The sequence below is a fragment of the Sturnira hondurensis genome, unplaced genomic scaffold (genome assembly GCF_014824575.4).
Source record: "Sturnira hondurensis isolate 20B ecotype Veracruz unplaced genomic scaffold, ASM1482457v3 Scaffold0001532, whole genome shotgun sequence".
Lineage (NCBI taxonomy): Eukaryota > Metazoa > Chordata > Mammalia > Chiroptera > Phyllostomidae > Sturnira > Sturnira hondurensis.
The window spans coordinates 1,033,243-1,057,573 of NW_028074163.1; the positions used below are offsets into that span (position 1 = coordinate 1,033,243).

Here is a 24,331-nt window from a genome sequence, read left to right on the forward strand (position 1 = left end):
CTATTTCTTTTCTTTCTCTCCTTTCTTTAGGAAATCTGGCACTTTTGTGGCTAGAGGATCTTCTAATTTTTCACATGGAAATCAAAACAGATTTTGGCTACAATAGAACATTTTTTTTAAGCCGACTATACAACTTCCCTTCCTAGCACTGAAAAGCCTACAGATCTTCCTTTACCTAGACTCACATGCATAATCAGTTTCCACATTTACTTTCTCTTTTTCCCAAGAATTGCTATTCTGCATGATTTACTCCAAGGCCAATAAGTAACTAACTATGCCCAACTCAAAAATAATTGCTTACTTCCAGACTGGCAGCTACTTAATGAATAATTAACCACCTCATACTTTCTATCGGGGATGCTTGTATTACCAGGGTAAAGGTATCCTTTATGTCTAAACAATGTCATAAAACAGGCCTTTGCCAAAAAGACACTCTCATTTATCACATGAAATGCCAAGTGGTATTAACAAGGTCGATACTGTTTGTTTAATATATTTTGCTTTCATAGGGGCTTGAAATGATTTGTTTTTGCAGCTGTAACAGAGTTAAATTAGGGATTTAGCTCTGGTCTAGCTAGTTGAGCATATATAAAAACTAGGGGCTATTAATTATCTGCCTGGAGGGTTCTGGTCATCTTCCCACAGTCTACAGCATCCTCAGAGTCCTCAGTCACACCACAGTCCTACCCACAAATGATCAATGCCCACTCTCCAGGAGCTAAGAGGAGATGAAATAACTCAAATTTCAATGTCTTACTCTACAATACCCCCTCCCCAAAATGTGTGTTATTGGTGCACACATTTTTTAAAAGTCAAGTAAAGAATTTAAGAGAAAATCTCAGTGAAAGACTAGTTTCAGACATCCGTTCCCATAAATGAGAGACTTAAGAAAACACTTTTCTGACCTTAAAGCACCAATAATCAGCCCCCTTCCTCTTTCTCTCTTCTCACGCTGCTGTTTTGCCTTAAATGGAGCAGGGGAAAGGAGGAAGTTTGCTCCAAAGATAAACTTGTCAAAAGCCTGCACTACAATACTAATTCCTCTTTACCTGTTTGTGAATGTCAGCTGGGGCAAGTGCTGAAAAGCTTTGGGGGGAAAAAAGCAAGGGGGAGAAGTGGGAAAGGAGGGGTGGGGGGGCAAAGAAAAACTGAAGGGCAATTCAAACAAAAGTGAAATCTCACATACACACACACACACTCAGACACACAAAGAGAGGGAAAAAATGCCCCCCCCCCACCCCAGGCCCTAACAACATACTTCTTTATCAGAGGTTCATTGTCAATCAATTAGCCGAGGCAGCGGGGGTCTGTGAGGTGGGGGTGCCCAGGGAAACAATGGGCAGCCCTGTTGTATGACTATTTAATCACTTTTGCTAAATAAATAGAGCAGCCCTGAGGTGCTGTCATGTCAAGGGAATTTATAACAAAAAAAAACTTCATTTTTCATTGGTCATTCCTTTTTTTCCTTCAGGACAAGAGAGGGTTATTACTGTAGCCTTAAGTTCCATCTTTGTGTTTCTCGCCTTTGATTCCCACTCGGACCCTGCCACTTTCTGGCACTAATTTGTCAGGCTGAACAAAGAGAGGATTTGTACCTCCTGTAAGGTCTCAATTAGGAATGGCTTCTGCTGCATTATGTGCCATTCAGAGAGGACACAATGCCGGTAATTACAGGAATTTGCACTAAATGGCTGAAGAATTCACGGCAAAACTGCTCCCCCCACCGCCCCCAACTCTACCTTGGGCTAACCCCTCCCAAGGGCTGGGGGGAAAAAAAGGAAAGCAAAAAGCTCTTAAAGCCAGAGAGACGTAATTACCAACAGCAGTCCCAAGAGGTTAAACAGCAGCCAAAGGAGTTAAACCATAAAAACTGACAGTGTGAAAACGGCGGAGGGGATCCCCAGGGCTCGCTGTTTTTCTTGCTGTCTCTTCCGTTAACATTTTCAACTTCAGTTCAGAATCAGGAACACGGTCCCACAGTGGGCCATCTGATTTCACTACCAGATTACAAAGCAGTAACAAAAGGGACGCTTTAAAAGGTAAGCTTCCCGTCTCCCTGTTGCAACTATAAACAAGGCTCTGGGCCCTTTTATAACAGTACTGTAGTCAATTGCTAGGTTTCTTGATTGCTGGGAAATTACTTGAAAATATCTGTGTGTACCAGTGCCAAGAAAACCGTGTTATCTATTGAGGGGAAACAGGTATGTGCACACACACCTTTAATTCCTGAGGAAGACAGGACTGCTGCCTTATAGCCTAACTTATACAGCTATTTGCGAACAACCTTAGAACCACTTACAGGTACATACTTTGTAACTATTTTAATAAGCCACATAATCATTTGTTTTAGCATTAATATTTTAATACCACAGATTCCCCATTGCCCAACAAACACCATTTAGAATCCCAGTCAGTAACTCCCCCAGAGAAGCGCACCTCACTTTCTGCCACAGGGGGGTTTCTGAAGAGCTGTACTAAAGCACCACCAAATTAATTATTATTAAATGCCACTTTCATCATGTGCTCCTCTGCTCAGGAACCTTCTGCAGCTCCGGGTGAAACGCTAAGTTCAACCTTGTCAAACTGCCCTGGTTTGTAGGGCAGAAGTGACCAAACACCTGCAGTGCCATCCAGTTCCACGTGGCACCGCTGCTGGCAGTTCTCTAGCCCCGGGACTGGGCCGGCTCTTCTTCCAGAGCTCAGACCCCAGCAGCCACGTGGCATCCTCCGAGTGGTTACCTGACTAACGGCCGTCTTCCCCAGCGAACCGCGGTTTCCACAAGAGCAGGGACCGTGTCTACTTTTTTGCAGCACTGACTTGCCCAGGTGCACTCAAGTTTCAGAAACGTGATCAGACACTTGGCAGATAGCAGAGGGTAATATGAATGAAAGAAATTAATTTTCAGAGGCAAACGCTCAGGAAAAGGGAGCAGCGCGTGTAAAGGCCAGGTGGGAATGACCACGGTGGGCTCCAGAGCAGCAAGCAGGCCCCGGTGGCTGGGGCTCCCCAAGCACAGGGCAGCCAAGAAGCTGGGGAGCAGGCCTTGGACAAACCACACATAATCAAATACAACTATAAAAAGTTCAAGCACACGCTAAGAAAGATACAGTTATACATAAGCATGTATTTGCAAAACCATAACCTCAGACATTTTTGGATGGTTGCGGTCCATTTTCTCTGCAGGGGCACTTTAAGTTTCAAAGAAGAATATAGAAAATTCTTCACCTATAGAAAGAATTTAGTGCAATCAGGCCAACTGCACGACTTCGTAGGCTGAAGAGCCAACGTTTGTGGCTGTCCTGAATAGCAACTGGATGACATCATTAATAAAGAGCTGCTCAGTGCAATCTTCCACTTTTAAGGTTTATTCATCAAAAATACTTAAAGGGAGAGGGACTAAGTGGACATAAAAACTTACAGTTTAAGAAGGGCCACTAAAACCATGAAATATTGTGGACTTGCTTCTCCTTAAAACAGTAGATAAAGCCAAGATTCAACTGAAAACAATTTACTGGACTTTTTGGCCTTCTGGAAGGTAAACACGGCCATGCAACCAGCTTTTTCACTGAATGAGTGTTTTTATGAGGATGCAAAGTTAGGGAACACAAGTACTACACGAAGAAGCAGCTGGTTTACATTAACTGTGTTTGTGAGAAACATAGATCAATTTTTAAAGTTCCATCTGCTATAATAATCTTGATATAATGAACAGCCTCCCAAGTAATTTAAAAAACACTCAGAGCTTTGCTTAGCAAGTTCCTGCCTTTTTCTTTTGAGACTCTGCCCCCTACAGGAGATGAAGTATTCCTACCTGAGATAGAAAACAAGTATTCCATGCACAGGCAGTTAAGGAAAATGAAAAGCAACCCAGGGAAACCACACGTACCACAAAGCAACTGAATGTAGTAGTTTCCGATAGAAGAGAGAGCAATAAAATGAAATTAACATTTTTTTACTTTGGAATTGGCCACACTATACAAATTAGGATTGACTTCTCCCCATCCCAAATTAAAAACCTGCCTATGCCCTATTAAAACTCCAAACCAAAACATGAAGGTAAAAGCTGAGTGAAGCAAATGAGTTTTAGACTACATCACCCGTCTCCTGGATTCCCTACTACCAACCTGTGCTCCAACCAGCCAACTTTAGCGAACACAGCCAAGAAAGGCACCCTTAAATACAGAGCCCAAAGCCGCTGCCCAAACGTTCTATCCTCACCCATCACTTAGTCCTTTTCCTGTTCTTTTCTACGTAGCACCCCTTTCCCTGCCTCTTCTACTCCCTTCCTTTGTCCTTTTCCTGTTTCCATTTCCCCACTGCCAGATGCAGCGGGCCTGCTGAATGGTACCCTCTACCTGCATTTCTCCTTCCCCAGCCCTAAAAACACTAACGCGGCACAGACAGTGCACGCTTCTGCAGGAGGCCAACTCCTGAGAGGGAGGGGCATCAGGTGACAACCGGGTAACAATCCTTTTGTGACACCTGAGGCTTTTCTTCCCCTTTTACTAGAAAGATTCCCAGTTCAGGCACTCCGTCCCTACCTTGAGGACTAAGCTGGGCTCTTCTCCCCGATTCTAATAGCACAACAGATGTGTTGCCCCTGTCAGCAGCCTAAAGCCAGAAGAGTATACCATAATTCCAGAACATCCACAAAGCAGGCACTCAAGAAATGACCACTGAACGTCTGAACTTTGAAATACACTATATTTACCAGTATAATTAATTAGGTACTGAAATACCGAACATTTCTAAAGAACTGCACTACAAAAGGTGTCTCCTTATTTCAAAACTAGTTTTGAAAAGCAGATGGCTGGCTTAAGCCAAGCCTGTAGACATGTATATACACACATCGCCTAGTATGGCTTCCTTTCTGGCTGGGTGTTTGCACTCTCTCCAACCTCACCCTGCCAGCTGCTGCTTCACAGTCGCTGAGGCCCTCCAGGCAGGGCAGGGATCACTCACTCCTGACCACCTCCGTTAGGTACGTTATTTTTCAATAGAAAAGCCATCATCATAACTCACGTAAATTCAAAACGGGGGTTTTCAGTGAGCTACCACTGTTGATGGCTTTTCAATGCGGAGGCTGGCACAACTTCTGAAATCTGGTCTTGGTTGGCAGTGAACCTCTCATACATTTTTAAACAACGTACTTAAAAATCTGATGTACGTGGCTTAAATGTTTCCAAATTGGGGCTCCAATTAAACCTGCCTTCGCAGTAAATTTCTTATCACAAATAGTGGGGAAAAGGGAAATCATTTGATTTCGTTTATAGTAAGTATATAGATTTAGTTTAGTGAGACTTTTTTTCCTGTCTATTTTACTGCTTTGGGGAAGGTAAGAGGCATGGGGAGTAGGGAAGAGAAGCAGTAACAGGATTTTAGGGGGAAAAAACAGATTACTGGCCTCGAACTCCACTCTGTGTCTCACCTTCCCCTAGCAACTCCAGAAGGCCCTGGGCTTCCCCAGGGTGCGGCCCAGGCCCACCGTGACTCAGAGGTCACCCGCTTAGTCATATCCACCCTGCTCTCTCACTCATGTCCACACTGCTGTCAAGGCTGACTCTGCAGATTCTACCTTAACAGGATTTGACAAGGCCATGATTGATGACAGTTACTGGCCATGGACATTTCCCTTGCCTGAGGATGCTCGTAGTCGGCTTTGGGCCTGAATGTCTCTGAGGAGGCCATCTGTGGCATCCACGTCCACAGTGACCTTTATTGAAGGAAGCGGAGGAAACAGAGTCACAGCAGACTCAGGAAGCCTAAAGTCTGGTTGGGCAATGCTTTGGCAAAGTCACTTTGATGCAACGGGGTCTACTGTCTCTACTTCTACACTCACTTCGCCCGCACGGCATGAAGACTAACAGATGTTCTAATATAGCTTTTTCAACAAGAAGGAGCTGCAACTGAATTCCAGTTGTGAGATGCAGAATTGTTTAATAAGCCTTAGGCTAAAAATCTGCTTCATACCTGCACATTTGAAACTCTGAGCAGTGAGCCCTCGTTCCAAAGACAAGGTCGTCAGAATGCTGAGGAAGCTGGTGGTCACGGACTGACGTTTGTTCTTCCTGAGCTCAGGTCCACCCATCTGATCTTTGGGCTTGCTCCTCAGTGTGACTTGCAGATTTTGCTCTGAGCTCCTCGCTACATTGGCAGCTGTTTTCAAAGCCTCCATCCACTCCTGAGCCCTCTGCCGGGTCTCAGCACGAAGGCGGAGGACATCTTGGGGGAAAATGACTTGAAAGCAAGAGTCACAGTCATCTAGGTTGTCCATCTGGACAGCCAGACACACGTCCACGTTGTAGCTCAGCAGGGGATCCTCGTCTAGCTTGCCGGGCTGAAAAGCCATAAGGTAGGCCCTGCTCAGCACGAATGTAAATGCCTTCCAGTTGTTCTGGACCGTGAGCCTGTACAGCGTCCCTGACTTGAGGATGTTTTGGTACTGTTTGGGGCTATCCGAGACCGGGGACCGCGTGAGCAGCTCACTGGATTTCTTCTGTAAACAATGATTCTGTGTACAGTCAAAATGATAACCAAGCCCTGGTGAGTTTGCCAGCTCATCCTGCCGTCCCACGTAACCAGGCACAGAAGCATGCACAACTTCCCAGAGCTTCTGCCCCCAGTCCAAAGCCTCCCACGGCGACTCTGCCTTCAGCTGGAGTTGAGTGTTGTCATACAGAACAGTGTCCACCAGCCTGGCCTCGAGGTTGCCCAGCACAGAAATGCTCTGGAAGTGTGACAGCAGGTACGTGGCGCAGAGGTTTTGATTCCCGCTGCTGTCGAGGCTGTAGAAGTACAAGTTGTAAGGGGAGAGTTCCGCGTAACAGCTTTGCCAGCAGCTGTCATGGTCCTTCCTAATCTCCAGGTAACCCTTCTTCACAATGTTTGGGAAGGCCTGCTTGTGTTCTAGGTGGAAAAAACAAAAACAAAAAGGCATGTCATTAATTCAATAATGAAAATAAATCGAATGAGATGAAAGGCAGGCGCAAGCAACCAAATGCATAAGGGGTCAGCACCTTTCTGGTTCAAACTAAACTCAGTAGGTGTAGTAAACTTCCAACATAGCACCTAATTGACACGACGTAATTGGAGAAAAATCTCAGGTCTAAAAACTTAGCTAGGGTGGAATCACAAGAGTAAGTATTGGGAAGAAGAGCAATGTCAATGTGACATGCAGAGGTCTGTGTAGAAAACAGAAATACTGGAAAAAATGTGACTATCTATGCCCTGTGGACCCACGAAACACTTTGCCAGGATTTCTTGTTTTCTAGGTAACACCCTACAGAGGACCCACACACAAGTCAGAGTGTTCCTCCCGCCACCTGACCCAACTCCCTGCTCAGCCTCATCTTCCTTTAGGGTGCTGAAGTCAGGAGGGGTCAATGGGAAGGACAGCGCAGGACGCGTGATGCTCACAGACCCGTTTCTGAGACAGCTCCCCCCGCCCCGCCCCCCCAGTCCTCATGGCTGGTTCATGAGCCTGCCTTCCTCTAACCAGTTCTCCAGGCTTGACTCAACTGGCTCCCTGTTCAGGTCTCTGCTTAGACAGCAGTCCTTGCTCACCTCTGAGCCTGGCTGTGCTTATGCTGCTCCTCCCACTTGCACTGCTCCTTCCCATCACCTCCACCAGCTACCCCCTTTCCCAGAAAGGGGGTTCACCCTGACTCCCCCCACCCCCACCCTCTTGCCTGCACACACACCCCTCGATCGGTATCAGGTATCCCTACTGTATCATTCCTCTTCGATGGGCTTTTATCAAGCTGTGTTATAACTGTTTATTTAAATATCAAAACAAATAAAATACATGTTGAAGTATGGGGTTTTTTTAAGTCTGTCCTTCCTACTGAGGGCAGGGGTGAGGCCTGTCTTTTCATCTTTATATCACAGCATACAATGCAATGCCTGGTACATAGCAGGTACCTTAAAAGAGCCTAATGAATTAGACATAAAGCTTCCAGCACAATGCCCAGCATACAGTAGATATAACTCCCCTCACACTCAGTTTCAAAAGTGTACCTGGTCATACCATCTTTAATCAATGACTGGCTGCAATATATACAAGCTTAATACTGTAATAATAAGGGCGATCACTCGGGAGACTTCTTGATACTTTTATCAGGCATGAAGACGACAGCAGTGCAAGAGGAAGCAGTCCTCTCTGCTAGAGATATTTTTTCTGAAACGTCTCCATCTCTTTGCTGACATACGCTGCAGACGGTCATAAGCTAATTGAGTCATTCCCCACAGAAGACAAGTCACACTCCCAAAGGGCATGATTTCTGATCTTGGCTGAAGGCAAAAAAAAAAAAAAGAGTAACACAGATCTACATCTTAAAATAGCAAGCCAAAAGAGAAAAGGAAAGGAATGAGGCAGAGACAAGCCTATTTTACCTGCTTTACATCCCTGGTCCTGACACTCATTAGTATTTGTGTTAATGCAAAAGCCATTAATTTCTTGCAACCCACACTAATCCCTTTGTAGAAAGAGATAATGGATGCCTATTCTCAGGTTCTCTTTCTGTTCTGATAATGCAGTGAGGGAGGCAGTGCTGCTAGACACGGCTGCCGCCTCTGCCCCTCTCATTTCCATCAGGCGCTGATGATAGTTCCACCTTTTCCATAATAGGACTCCTAACCAAGCCTCCTTCGTCTCCGTCCCTCCTGTGACCCAGCGGCTCAGCTACGCAGCCCTGGGTAACACAAAAACCACCCCTCTTGCTTTTAGCTGGGAATTTTCCTCTCCTTTTCTTTCCTCCCTGAGAGCTTTTTACAGAAGCTACCACGAACTAGAAAGTCTACTTTAATTGGGCCCAAACCAGCTGCAAAGCTGACTAAAACCTCACTTCTTTCTAGCTGCACCAGCTAGGGTGCTACATGAGGAGTCCTTGGGTGCACTGGATTAGAAGTTGTCTTAGGGGGTCTCAAAAGTTCCCTCACCTTCTTGATGCAGAAGAGTAAAAAAATGCATTGTGTTCAATATTTTTCCCCAGCTCAGCTCAGCTCTCTCTAAACAGGTATGTTGGCTGGATTCAGAAGGGGTGGGTATTAGTCATAGGAAGTGACCCATAATTAAAGCTTGATGCATGGTGTAATTGTTTGAAGAAGAAGCATCAAGAAGAAGGCAAATGTGGTCAGAAAACTATTCTCTGGGGTGTGCATTCCCCTCTGGAGTGCCTGCTTATATCAGACCTTATTAATATTTTGGGTGTGAAGTATTAATTATCTTTACGTGTAGAGAACTGGAGAACTACCATTTCTCTTTAATCTCTAACAACTGCTACTTTCACTGGGTCTAAAGTTTATTTTTAATATTTTTTCTATTGACAAAGCAGAAGTTACATACTAAATCTAAGCTTTCATTAATTTACTATAGTTTTACTTTTGCTTCCCCAGACCATATCGTTTCAACTCTTAATCAACCCACACACATTACTGTAAAGTGTTCAGTTTTACAAATTAACATTATGTCTTAACTAACAAGAAATGATTCAGATGGGACCACTGACAAAGACTGTCATACTGCCTCAACGTAATAGAGATGATCAAAGTGAATTGCTATGCCTGTAAATTTCATACTGCCACCACAGGCAGTTAGTTCCTTATTTTAAAAAATTTTAAAAGAACTCTTTGTTTCCTCTTTGCTTTCCACTTTCTAGCATGAAGAGCTGGTTGGGCACCTTCGGCGGAGGTGCCTTTTCCCTCTCCTCCTCGTCCCGCAGAAGCCAGTGCAGGGGTGTGAGGACCATGTGCGCTGCCGACTGCAGAGGAAGAAGAGCATGCTCCCCATCACGCACCTGAATTGCTCCTGCTTTTGCCATTATTCCCTCTATCTGTTCTCAAAAACATGCCTATTCTCACGGCTACCACCTTAATCAAACTCTTAAGCAGGCTCCCACTTCTAGTCCTCCCCAGTCCCGGCCAATCCACACTGTGTTACCAGCTTAGCCTTTGGGCCACTCATTAGACCGACCCTTCACAAGGGTACCCTTAGAGTCCAGACCCTTAGCTCGGCCTTCTAGGGTTCCATCGTGGAAAACTACAGACACACTCAAAAGCATGTAGAAGGGCACAACGAATACCCCCACGTAATCATCCCTCGGCCTCAAAACTCACGTCTCCGCTGTTCTCGTCCCGTCTCTCCCACCCAACTCCAGCTCCGGCTCTGCAGTGTTTGCTGTTGCTGTTGTCGAAGTTGTTCGCTGGGATGTGCGAAAGCCAGGTGCAGACATTTGTCATTTCTATTGTAAATACTTCAGGGTGTATCTCTAACAAATAACTTTAAAACATACACGAGATACTATATGCATCTCTAACAAATAAGAACTTTAAAATATACATGAGACACTCCCAACAGCAGGAATAATTCCTTATCTAATACTTGGCCTGTGTCTAACTTCTTTAATACAGATGGTTTGTCCAAATTAGGTTCACACATGGATTTGGTTTCTGTATCCTTAAATCTACAACAGTTTCCTCTTCCTCCTTTCCTTCATGACGTGTATCTGTTGAAGAAATTAGTCTCATTTGTCATTTAGAATTTCTCCCATCCTGGATTTGGCAGAATGTGCCCTAATGGTGTTGTTTAAATCTTCCTTTGTTTCCCATGTTCCCTCTTAACTGCTATTTAGACCTTAAAGTTTGCATTTCAGATTCTATTTTATATTCATCAAATATGTATTAAATTATAATAAAATCATTCAAAAATTGGCAGGAAAGGTAAAACCCCCCCAAAAAACAAACCCCACATTTCTTCTTCCACATCCCAGCACCATGATCCTCCTGCCCAGACTGTGCACCATTTGAGATGAAGCCTTCAGATATTATATGTAATGTCTATATATGTATTTATGTAATAATACACATAAAAGTTGGGTATTTTCACATGCATTAGCATAGATAATCACTGAACTGTTATGCACTTTCATTTTGGTTACTTTATACACTTTTTTCTTTTAAAAAACCACCATGTCCCAGAAAGCAATAAATAAAATATTTAGGTAATCTGGTTTACCAAGACAATATGAAATGCCTGAGTGAGTATATGAGCGAAGTCACAAGAATAGGATTCTGAAGATCAGGCAATAGTTAGAATGGACAACAAAGAGCAGCATTTTAATGTTTCCACAGAACTCGAAAGCCCATGTGGTGTCAACATTCCAAATCAAAATTGTCTAGGCAAATTAAAGGAAATGTTAAAATTCTTATAGCAAATTAATAAATGTGAAAGAAAGCCAAAGTGAGGAGTTAGTGAAGAACTCCTAATACAACAGTACTACACGCTGTCCCAGACAAACCCAAAAGGATCGCCTCTCAAGGTTTAGTGATACATTATGATTCTTTCGCCCTTCATCATCTTTCTTTTCAATTTCCCTGTAAATTATCCATACTATAGTCAGCTAAGAGGATAGATGATTTTAAGATCTGAAAGCCTAGAACACAGGATCTACAACTACTAAATGGGCTCAAAAAGAAGGAAGCAAAGCAAATCGACACACATTTACTGAGTACCAACTATATGCAAAGCTTCAACTAAATCCTGTTGAAGACACCACGATAACAAGTTCTCAAAGTGTTTACAACTGGTTTTGGTAAATGACTTTAATATGAGACTTCCAGATCTATGTAGTAAATTGAATCGCTCAAGATAAAGGAGAAACTACAGAATCACTTCAAACAAAGATACAGTGGTAAAGTTCAGGTAATTACCCTTTTAATCTTGACTTTCAAGTAATTTCCAAGTGCTTCTTGCCAAACCTATCACATTACGTTTAACTGTCTGGCTTTGAAGAAGAACCTACAAATTAGGTTCTTCTTCATGAATGGCCAATGCCAATTACCTATACTCGACTGTTATTTCCTCTTGACTTCCAGATCCCATTCTCTGCTTCCCAGACTTCAGTGCCACTTGGTTCAACCTTAACTCACAGCTCTGGCCCACGTACTGCTGACATCACACTGATAGCCTAGAGCATGAGAGAATGTAATTACACTTCCTCAGAGGCACAGAATTTCCTAGAACTGGCCATCCACCTGCCAGCACCACTTTTTCCTCCTAGACTGAACGCTTCCCTGCGGTTAGTTACCCACTCTAGGCTTCAGGACTCAGCTCTGGTCCTCAATTCCAATTGCAGGGGACTCCTGGACCTTACCTCTTATGGGCTGACCTGCTCTTAGCTCTACCCACCCTCAGTCAGGAGTAGCAGCCCCTTCTGATACCATCTGAAGCAGCGACACAAGGCAACTTCCATTGACTGTTGCTGCCTAGAACCCTGTATTGAGAAAGATGCTGAGATACATCCAGACTCTGAGGGAAAGCACCGTGATGTCACTGAGGGGGGAAGAGATATAGATATGCATTTACCATCTGGTTTTAAAATCTTTATCAAGGAAGATCCTCATCTTCCTTGACTCCAGAGACCTAACTCTCTCTTCCACAACAGTAACCTCCTAGATTTCTTAGACCCTTCATCATAAAGTACTTACCAATTTCCTATGTGGTGCTCCGTCCTTTTTAACCCAGGCATTTTTCTGATTCCTTCACCTTGCCTGCCTTCTACCCCATCCTTGTAAGGGTCTTAATCCTGAAACCCTTCCACCTCGCCCCTTGCTATCTCTTCTTTGCTTCACGGGACTCCTTCCTCCTCTAGATTCTGTGCTCAATAGTTAGGACTTTTCTCACAGGGTCCTCCTAACACACTGAACCCCAGGATTATACAGACTTACCTGTGAGTCACGAGCAGCAGTGATCTCCACAGACTGCCCCTCCTGGGGGACAGCCCATGACAGGTTGATGAATGGAGGAGCAAGCCTGGAGGAGCAGGCCAGAATCAGTCCTTCCTGTGAGACAGGCTGCACTCTCACTGCCTGGTTCCTCTCCTAAACCTGACCATAAGTCACGCTCCCTAGGGCTGAAGGGCCCAAAGGAGGAGGAGAGGCAAGAGTGTTAGCCTAATTGGTGTCCCTTTACCTGGACACAAAAGCCATAAGAAAGAAGGTTTCCTGCTATCCTTCCCCTTCACTACTGCTCAACCCTGCCAACTTCCAAAGTTCTGGTAATTACCCTTTTAATCTTGACTTTCAAGTAATTTCCAAGTGCTTCTTGCCAAACCTATCACATTACGTTTAACTGTCTGGCTTTGAAGGTCCTCCACAGCCTGAGGCCACTGCTGCACTCTCCCAGACAGCCCTGATCCAGACTGGCCTCCTGGCCATCTCACACACATGCTGCCTTCCCCTCCACCATGACTTTGTGCTCCACCCTTCAAGTTCAGCTGAAACATCCTTTCCTCTACGAAGGCTTCTCTGACATTCTCCATCATAATCATCTCTGTCTTCTTTACATTCCTGGGTAACAAAACATAGTATTCCGAGTCTATTTGTATCATAGTATAGTATTCAATTGTGTGTAAGCCAGAAACTAGAGAAAAAAATTTTGACTAATTTTAGGTCTTTGTTCTCCTCACTAGAGGCACATGAGAGAAGTGAAATTAATAGAATCCAATTAAACAGGACACCGCCCCAAACGTCCACAGCAAAGAACTTCAAGAGAATGCTGCTACCGGAACCAAAGAAGGGCTGTGCCTTGTACTCTTAAAATATGGTCCACAGCAGTGCTCACAAACACTTGTTAAACTTATTCTGGTAGAAGTGAACTAGGCTCCAGTAATATCTTTCCTGTAAGGTACTTTAGGTACCGTTTTTCCACAGATAAAGAAAATATCCTATTTGTTCTCACTTCGCAATAAACCTAGGGGGAAAGATTACACATTATCTAGGTAAGCTCCAGTAGCAATGAACCTATAGTACGCCTGCTGCATATCGGCTAGAGACATCAACTTAGGGATCTTTTGCATCTAAAGTCTTGGCTAAGCGCATCCGTGATGGAGTGTAAGTCAATATAGTCACGGTCAATTTCAGTTCTCAAGCGTGACCCTGACTAGGAGATCAACACACCTAACCAACTTCCTAAAAGAGGCTTTCTGCCTTCTGTGACAAGGGTCGCCTCTCATCTTAATAGAACTTTTCACTCAGAAAGTTCCAAACATCAGCCTTCAAACTATGCTCAGTCTTTGCCATAGTGAACTTTCTACTCTCTTTCTCTAATCTATAGACATTAAGTACAAAGAATCTCCTATACTTGGGCCAACAGACTTTAATATAAATGGCATGTCATTACTGTACCTTGGGCATTATACATAATCACAGAAACTTAGAACGCTTTTTAGCCCACCCCATGAGAGGTGGAACCTGTTACTTGCTTATCCTATTGGCTAGTTCTCTCCCCCTCTTCTTTACCAACAGAACCCTATTTTACTCAGGTATGATGGCATACGCTTAGAGGAGATGGCCTCTCCCAAGCCCCCCGGAGAGAACTGTGATTTGCTGAATCCAGCCACAGTAATTCCATTTTCCTTTGCCAGAGACTGCTCTCAGGGTGGGCACGTGACCCAGTTCTGGCTGCTGAGAGGGCATTGGAGAGAGACCTGGAGGAAGTGGCCCGCTTTCCCTTCCTGACTTGGGCTGTTGATGGAAAAATGATCCTTGGGAATGCGACAGCCTTCTGGTACCAGTGAGGGAAGAGACATTGCCGATATGCGGAAGAGAGCAGAGCAAAAAGATGGAAGGCACCTGGATCCTTGACGACCCTGAGGCCACCTACATTCAAACTTCTTCCGTGTTCATTGCATATGGTACTCAACATTCACTAAGTGTTCAATAGCCATCTGTTAGATATATGAAAATACATATAATAAGTGGCCTTACTATTTCTGCCGCTTTTAGTTGCATATGATATTTGCTTCTGAAAATATTCTAATAAATTTCACAGATTTAGAAAGAGATTCCAGGAAGCAAATGACTTGACCAAGGTCACACCACATAGTGCACAAGAGAGTGGGACTCCAAAACCCAGACTTTCAATCTGGATCAAATAGCACAGACTTTCTGTGTTATTTGTGGAGAACATAAGTCCTAGACTTCCTCAGCCTGAGAGACAGCACTATTGGGTGGTTACGTGTGGCCTCCAACGTCCGGCCTGGGTCAGGACACGAACCCCACCACACACTAGCTGCATGGCCTGGCGTGACACCTACTTCTCTAAGGCTCGGCTTCCTGACTTGTAAAATCAGAACCATATCATCTATCATATTAAACTATTATGGATATTAAATAAGATAAACAATGAACATGTCTTAGCACAGAATTGGGAATGTGGTTAACGCTCATTAAATGATAGTATTAATAATAACAAACTGCATTCAACTTCACTCAAGCCATAAATAAGGAAAATGAAAAGAGAAGCAATTTGCATTTTGTAAAAAAAAAACAAAAAACAAACTGTACTGTCCTGATTTTCCAAGCACCAATACATAAAATTCAACCAAACACCTTGTCTATGCTCATATTGGGATAATACAAAGTTTTCTACAATATGGTTCATATCATCAAAGAACTTCCAACCTGGTGTGGGAGATGGACGTACAAGCAATTACTTAACATGTGTAGCGGAATAAAAATAAAATGTGCTATAGAAACACAGGGTGGAAGGGAAAAATGAATTTTAACTGAGAAAAACATGGAAAGGTCTCAGGGAGGAAGTGGCATTTGAACTGACCCTAGAAGGATAATGGAGGATTCAAGGAGTGAAAAAGGCTGGGAAAGGATTCTGGGATGAAGAGACAGCGCGAGCAGAGGCCGGAAGCTTGAAAGGCCACGGCACAGTCAAAAATGGCATGTGGAGGGGCCGAAGGAAGGTGTGGGCAAGGAGGTTAGCAATGTATCTAGATGCTTTATAGGACTTGTAGTTGATTTTGGGGAGCCATGATTCATTTTTGAGAACAGAGCAGCATGAAAAGATCTGTTTTAAGAAGGTAACTTTAGCAGCTGGTCAAATTAGTAACTACCTCTTCCTGGCCAAGACAGATGAAATACGTTAACGGAGCAGCCACAGAGAAAGTCAGACGCTTCACTTTCAGAGTCCCCACACAGAAATTTTAGGAGTCAGAACACGGGCTGTCGGTGAGGCACGTTGGGTTTCCGAATGGCCGCCACCGGCCAACATTCAATAATGTAACCAATGGAAACTATACGACCACATAAAAAATCAACTTTCTTTGACCTATTTTAGCAACTTCTCTGCACTGACTAATCTTGCTGAAGGGTGAATCATAAATTCAGCAAGAGACCATGTCCTGGTGACCTCACTTGTTCTAAGCCTGCAGGAATATTCCCACCTCTACTGGCTCCAAGGCTTTTGAGAAACACCATAATTGAAAAAGCAGTCATTTTAGTATAAGTTCCAAATCTGGCTTTTTTTTTTCAAGTGAAAGATGGGGGGAAAGGGAATGAAAACAGAGTAGCATAAAACTCAGGATAAAGAAGCCATACTGCCATGGTTTTTCTAGCCCTAAGAAAGTCTCTGCTTGAGCCCATCTCCTGAAGCACTTAGAACAAGAGAATACAGCCACAGGAAACGGTACCAGGTCGCCAGGGAGTGAACCCGATGGAAACAAAAGCCCCGCCGACCACTGCCCTCGGCAAGGAGATGAAAACGGGAACACAGTCAGGGAGGGAGAGTAAGTCGGATTCTGGCAGTCCGTCGAGTTTCAGAGCTTCGGAGCTAATGCAAAGCATTTCTTTAAAAAATTTTGATTTTAAAAGTACAACAGCAGTTCATGCAGAAGTAGACTTATAAGGCACACAGAAAGCATACCTATATCTCCATCACTGATCCGACTACAGTAATTAGCTCCCACACAACCCTGAGTCAGGGTCAGTTCAAGTACATCCTAGAATGATGTAATTTCAGAGTTGGGAAGGATTGTAGAAATGATTTAACCTGCTTCCCTAGGTTTATAAACCAAAGGCAAGAGACAAATAGATTTTTCCAAACATCCGAGATACATTTGAGTCCTAGTTGAGTATTCTTTCCAGAGAGCCTCACCTTCCTCTGCTATGTACACACACTTCTAAGTATACCAATGTAAGTATTGTGTGTGTGTGCACACAAGCTATTTTTCATATGGATAACATATCTAATGCCCTCACGTTCATATGACTTTTTATGTTTCTACCTAGATATATGTTTATACCAGGACTGTAATTCTATGATGTTAACACCTGTTTTCTTTATCCTCTGGGAAATCCCTGGTGCACATGGCTGAACCACTGGCTGGCGAACGTGAACCAGATGATAGTGATGCAAAGGAGTAAAGGGTTGGGTATACACACCCGTGAAGAGCACGTCTGCATAGAACTAAGGTTAGCGCTAAACCTCGATGTGAGCCACTCTTGCAGGGGGATCGAGCCCCTCCCTCAGGGCTAGTGCCCAGTCATACTGCCCTCCAGCTGCCCGGGGCCCAGCAGACACTGGGATGGCAGAAAGGGAAGGAGCCCACCCTTAGGAAGCTGTGTTCTCCACCACTGCCTTGGCTTCTTTAGAAATAACTGCCTCTGCTGCCATCTTACCTGAGAGCTATTCCTTCCTGTCAATCTACGAGCTAATCCTTTTGACATTACTATGCAACCCCCAGGTAGAGCAGATAGTGTTAACCAGGTTGGATTCAAGCCACATACCATCAGCCTAGTAGGACCCACTGGCAGTACCCTTTATCCATTAACACAGGTAAACGTTCCATCTGAAAAATCTGTCCTCAGGTCTGCATCTGCCTGAGGCAATGCAGAATCTAGAATGTATTTGCATACCTCTAAGTAAGACTAAAAAGAAGCAGCCAAAGATGGGGCAAAACCCTAAGCCACCTTTCCATGGTTACAACCCAGAGGAATCCGTTTACTTATGCCCCCTGCATAGGTAACATTTGAGAATGTGAAAAGCAAAGTTACAGTCTTCCTTTTGTAGTTCCTTGGTCTCCTGAAGAGCTGTGACCAGCTCTGCACTGTCCATGCATTTTAGCAAATATGTTAAATGCAGAAAACAATTCCTGCTTTTAGCTAGACTGAGTTGTAGTGTCTCAGTTTTTCCTAACCAGTGGATCCCCTGAGAGACTAATTTTAGTTCTACAAACATTATCCAGGCCTATTTCTTCCACACTACTTCCCACCCTCTCCCCCCACAGAGACTGACTGCCAATAAGGCTTTGGAAGTGGAGCGTTCTGCAGCCTGAGGATTGATTACTGGTTTCCAAAGCAAGGATACAGCCTAGCTGAGTGGTCCAGACCATGGACTCTGGAGGGAGACTGCCTAGGTTCGAATCCAGGTGCCCAGTTTACCAGCTGTGGCACTAAAAGCATGTTTGAGCGCAGACTATTTCCAGAGCATTATTTTAGGTACCCAGGATAAAACAGTAAGAGGCAATCCCTTTCTCGGTGACCATAAACTCTAATGTGGAAGACAGGAAACAGCTGATCACAAGTCAGCATGTGAGAGGGAGTGAGTGGTCTATTTCTCATTGACAAATCAGTTAGCAGCTGTGAGAAAAAACACCGCAGGAAGGTAAATTCGAGGAATATTTCTTGTGAGGCCAGTTTATGAAACAGACTGCAGGGAAAACTAGGAGTGATTGGTAATGTCACCTTGACTCTCATTCATGAGTTGCAAGTTCAATTAACATTGTTAAACATCTAAAACATTTATTGTTTACTACGTGCTAAACATAGTTCTAAGAATTACTTTAGATATTTTAACCCATTTAATGCTCACAAGAAACTGAGGTGAATACTACTGTTTTCCAGACATTATGACAGAAATAGTAATAATAAAGACAGAGATTAAGGAAGCTGTCCTGTGTTACAGAGCTAGTAAGTACTGGGACAAGGATCGAAACTAACAGTATAGGGTTAGAATAAGTGTATTGTTTTGTTTTTAATTTAAAATTCAACTTTTTTATTGTTGTTCAAGTACAGTTGTCTCCACTTTCCCCCCACCACTCCCTCACCCCACCCCACCCATCCCTGCCTCCTACCCTCAAACCTACCCCTTTGGCTTTGCCCACGTGTCCTTTATTCACGTTCCTTGACAGCCCTTCCCCTATTTTCCCCCATTGTCCCCTCCCCCCTCCCCTTAGTTACTGTCAGTTTGTTCTTTATTTCAATGTCTCTGGTTATATTTTGTTTGCTTGTTCAGAGACAGCGTTTTTAACCAATACACTGTCTTCTTTTGACCAGCGGGACTTCTTCAGACAGGCTTGCCCATTAACAAACAGCTGATGCCATACCCCAGCTACGCCCTGCCCTCACTATGCCAGACCTGGTCTGCTTTGTACCCAGAGCAGCATTTATCCTCAGTGAGCTTCAGAAGCCCGGTTGCCCATCACTAAAGGAGGCATAAGGTGCCGCAGTCCTACCTAATGAAGAAGATCTGTGGGCTTGCTGTTATGAAGGGAAGAGGGATAAGGGAGGCAGAAGAAAAGGAAGGTAAGGGTGAGGAGAAAAACCATTCCTGGTAAGTCTTTTTTTTAAAGATTTTATTTATTTATTTTTAGAGACAGGGGAGGGGAGGGAGAGAGAAAGGGAGAGTAACCTCGATGTGCAAGAGAAACGTTGATTGGCTCCCTCTCACAGCCCCCAGCTGCAGATCTGGCCCACAACCGAGGCTTGTGCCCTGACCAGGTATCGAACGGGCGACCTTTCAGTTTGTGGGACGACACCCCAACCCACTGAGCTGCACCAGTCAGGGTTCCTGGTAAGTCTTTTAAGCTATTCAAGGTGAGCTCAGAAAAGGAGCCAGGAAACAAACAAACAAACAAACAAACAAATGAGCAGGAGAGAGCATAAAAATTTGCAGTAATAAAGCCCATAGGTAAGAGAGTGACAAACCCAGACATGACATCAAGTTGACCTCCTCAAAGGAAGACAGTGTGACTAGATTTCATTTCTTCTGAGGAGCCCCCCCGCCTCTCACTAACCCCTGCTAATTTTCAGAACAGCAGGAGGGGGAGATGGGAGGATGATGGGTCGCTTTTGGTGACTTTGAATTTAAAATGCCTGTGAGGCATTCCAACAGACATGTTCACCAGGCAGCCGGATATGCAAGTCTGGAGCTCAAGGGCGAGGTCTGGCTGGACCCCAACTCTCCAGCTCTAGCCAGGACACGCCGCCGCCCCCCTCTGCTCTGGGCATATTCCTGCAGGAGGAACAGTAAGCCTTTCTTCAGTTTGGGTCACTACTTTCAAAGGTTTCAGAGTAAACTCAGCTCAGAGATCTTGGTTGATTTGGACTAAAATGGACCTGAGTGTCGGCACATCCACCCCAAAGGCTGTAAGAATTACAGTTAGCAGAGTGGGTGACCGGCCACACACCTAGAACTCCTCTCCACCCTCAGCCCAAGAATGTATGGCCAGCAGGCACTCACTGCTTGCCTTCCCCCTTCGCCTGGTTAGTAATAAAAACACAATTTATCCTGCCTGCTCTCCAGAACATGCCAGAAAGAAAATGCGTCCGAAACTTGACATGCTGCTTGTGCAACTCTACCAANAGGCTGTAAGAATTACAGTTAGCAGAGTGGGTGACCAGCCACGCACCTAGAACTCCTCTCCACCCTCAGCCCAAGAATGTATGGCCAGCAGGCACTCACTGCTTGCCTTCCCCCTTCGCCTGGTTAGTAATAAAAACACAATTTATCCTGCCTGCTCTCCAGAACATGCCAGAAAGAAAATGCGTCCGAAACTTGACATGCTGCTTGTGCAACTCTGCCAATTCCCGCTAAGATGTGCATCTCACGGATAACCAAAAGGTGGCCAGGTTGTGTTACAGAAATCTCTACAAAGGCCATTTGTTGAAGTTTACTTTTCAAAACACCATTCAGTACTTACATTTCAACATCATTTAACATTCAACTTTTTAAAAATACAGAATTAAAACATCATAATCATAACATACTAGAGAGAGAACCTGAAGTAGGTCTGGTTCTTGCATCTACAACACAAACAACAGAGGGAAACTGAAGCTGGGACTAGGACCCTCTCCTAACTTCGGCGGTGCCAGGGATTTGGAACGGTTGCGGTTGCGAAGGAACAGAGATGAAAATCCATGTGAACTCCGGGAAACCAAAAGCAGCCGAGGTTCCTTGCTAATCAAAGGAGTACACCTGTTTGGGCTCCAGGTGGAGCTCTTGCTCCGCCCTCTGCACGTTACAACGTCCTTTCCGGTTTACTCCCACAGTCACCGCCCTTGGCCAGATGTTACAGAGGGCCAGTGAGGCGCCAGGGGAAAAAAACAACGAGGAATCACAAGTCATAAATTTGAGCGGAAAAAAGTATTTGAAAAGGCTGGATTTGAACTGGATTTGAAAATAATGCAGCACCTCACGAGGAACGCTGCCTTTCCTGAACAGACACTTCATTACAACCTTGCCTCAAGTTACACTCATAAACTAAGTTTTATTAATCAAATGTTAAATGTGCCAGTGGAATACCAAACAATGGTAGAGACTGGAGTAACCGTAAAACAGCAGTTAAGTACACAAATTAGTCTCCCCAGTTAACTGAGCGGAAGCCATCTGTATGAAAGGTTAATAAGCAGGGTCACTGAAGAACTGTCAGTAATAAAAATGGATAGCCTGTATAAAAGAGGTTCCCTTGAAGGAAAATGCTGATGCAAACAGAGAGATACTTGTCATATCTCACAGAAGAGAAAGTTCATGTGTGAGTACGGAAGCATATTTATACAACATTTAAGTGCAGGTATGCGTATCAAGTACGAGGAGAAAGGAAATCCAAGGTCCACGAGGTCCTAGCGAACCTGTCCAACCTTTCCCTCCCACTACCTGCCATGGGATCCTGGGCTCCTCTCACAAGGGCTGACTTACCCTTCTCTGCACTTCCCGTGTCTTCACCTTTGTTCACACCCTGCTCCTGACCAGGTGTTCTATACTGAGACTCGTCCTGCACCTGAGCGTCCCTCAAGGTCCAGCTCGAGTCCCATGGCCTCTCACAAGGCCTGCCTGACAATCCCAGCCCAGGGTGTCTTCTCCTTCCTCTATGCTCTTACAGTCATGGTCACTCCCTCATCAAAAAGAGTCCACCAAGACAGAATAAAATGTGTAAGTTCCCTCCCTCATACACATTTCAGGTGACATCTACTTTCTCTAACTACTGGGTGCCTCCTGGCGTCTCTGTGAGTGTCAGTCCCCTCAGCTAAATGAGAAGTTCTTAGGGCAGGGATTGTGTCCGCACACACCTTTAAATCCTTCATGGTACAAGGCCAAGCCCAAGGTGTGAACACCTACTGTCTGATGAACACCTACCGACATGAATAAGTGGTACCATACAATGTGCAAAGGAAAAATGCTACATTAGTGATGAGTGTTTTGATTCTAACATATCAGATGAGAAAGAATTAGCCAGAGCTGTCTTTTCACTCAGTACCACCTATGATGATAATAAGACCATGAGACAAGGTCAAGTATGAAAGAAAACATAGAGGAGGCTTAAGTAAGCATAGACAGACAAGGACATCAGAGAATGAGATTCTCCTGAGGCAAATGTAAAAGACACAAAGGGAAATCAACAACTGGTCAGTGGCAATCGGATATAAAATACATACCAGTATTTCCTTGAGCATCTTTTATCTTGTTCGGTGAGGGCAACAGCAGAGACGACCTGGGGAAGTGAGGGCCTTGAAGAGGTGGTTGTTGGGGGAGCTGCTGCAAAGGCGTGGTGTTGAGGATGACCCTCCAGTCCACTTGGGTCACGTCTGACCTTGATCGTGCATGCCCTGGCTTAAACGTAGAGGTCTCATCCAGTAAGTCATTCACAGAACGAGGTCTGTTCCTCCGACGCTGACAGATGTCGAACAAATTAAAGGTCGATGCTTCCTTTTGTTCCATCCAGGAAAGATTATCTGGGGCCGTCCCTTTCTGGACCATAAACTGTTCTTTGGCAGGGAAGACATTTTGAGCTTTGGTTTCTAAGAGCCTGGTCTTACAGTGGTCCCAAATCATGCCCCCCTTGCCCAGAGAAGCAACATTTCTGATAGCACCATTTTCTGCTATGTTGCTGAGTACCTCGTGCCCCACCAGTTCAGGGACTTCCTGAATCCCATACACCTCTGCCTGCTGCATGGCCTTGTCTAGCTTACTGTCAAAGGTAGTAAAGAAATCCTCAGTAACTTCCAAGGCTGGGCTGATATCATCCACTTCCAAAGCTTCCATGCTTCGGGCTCTGGAGGCCTGCTAGGCTGGTTCAGGAAAGGGCCTCATGAGCAGTCACCCAACAAATGAAGATGTTTTGGGCAGCAGAGTTCTGGGAACAACTGGAAGGCACCTCATTCGGCTGCCTGGAGCAGGCCACGCACAAGGGTGGCTGATGTGTTCCCAGTCAGGAGAAGCATTTGCTCGCTGACAATGGCCAGTAAAAAAGGTTTCAGAGGGGAAATGTTCCTTTGAGATAATTCTTCAGTGAGATCTTTGCAAAGACAACAGGAAGTGCTTCTCAAAACAATGCCATGGCAATCCTTAATTTCCTGGAAGAAAACAAAAAGGACACCATGACACATGGTTCACTATATTCTGTAGCACACAAACCTGCCCAATTACATCCCCATCTTTCCATTTTCTCTATGGCAGTCACACCCACAGGTGGACCACAAATGCACAGAAGTTCCACTGTCAAGAGTACACATCACGACCTGCTTTGTATTAGAACTCACACAGAGCAGAGTGGAACTCTTGATAAGGGGAATTAAGGTCAATAGCTTTTACTCACACAGAGAAGCCTTTGAGAGCAATTGTGAAAAGACTACCCTGGCAAATCTCTGTGATATGTTGACCTGAAATAGTAAGCAAAAGAGACTAGGAATTCTGTAACTGGGCCTCTATGGTAATCAGTCTGAAAGTCATAAACGCATGAGTTCTTTCACAAACCTTGAAAGCACTGATAATTTGTAGAGGGGGAGACTCTGTCCCTTCACTAAACCCAAATGTAGCTGTGCTTGTGCTTACTAGATTTAGGTTACGTAATGCCTAATGATACCTGGACTTCAGAATTCCTCCAGTGGTCCTGGAAAAAGGCTCTGAGGATTGGCCTAGGAGCACACGTCCAGGCTCTAGGCTGAGCAAACAGAACCCTCGCATCAATCCAGTCTCTCTGGGAAACGGCAGATCCAAGGCCAGGCCAAACTAGGGCAGGCCTTGACAGTGAGGCTGTCCAATACAGTAGACACTAGCTGTAAGTGGCTGTTTAAATTTATTAAAATCAAAGAAAGTTCCTCAGGCACACTAGCTACCTTTCATGATTCAACAGTTATGTATACCTTTGTATTTTTGCCAAAAAATAGCAAATAGGCAAAGTCTTTATTTCCCCTGGACTACTTACAAATAGGTAAAGCTAGACAACCAGGGACACCTTTGCAAGCCGGTGCCTCTTAAGAACATGG

At 44.5% G+C, this 24,331-nt stretch overlaps 1 protein-coding gene across 3 annotated transcripts in view; it reads right to left on the reverse strand.

The window, feature by feature from the left end:
- PLEKHM3 (pleckstrin homology domain containing M3) overlaps positions 1–24,331 on the reverse strand; it is a 146,722-nt gene that overhangs the window by 105,312 nt on the left and 17,079 nt on the right. For all 3 annotated transcript variants that reach the window (XM_037029898.1, XM_037029911.1, XM_037029903.1), the window contains 2 exons: positions 22,502–23,419; positions 5,972–6,907 (listed from right to left, as the gene is read on the reverse strand). In XM_037029898.1, coding sequence (XP_036885793.1) covers positions 5,972–6,907; positions 22,502–23,108 — 1,543 coding nt within the window. In that variant the 5' untranslated portion in view covers positions 23,109–23,419. The remainder of the gene's footprint in view (positions 1–5,971; positions 6,908–22,501; positions 23,420–24,331) is intronic.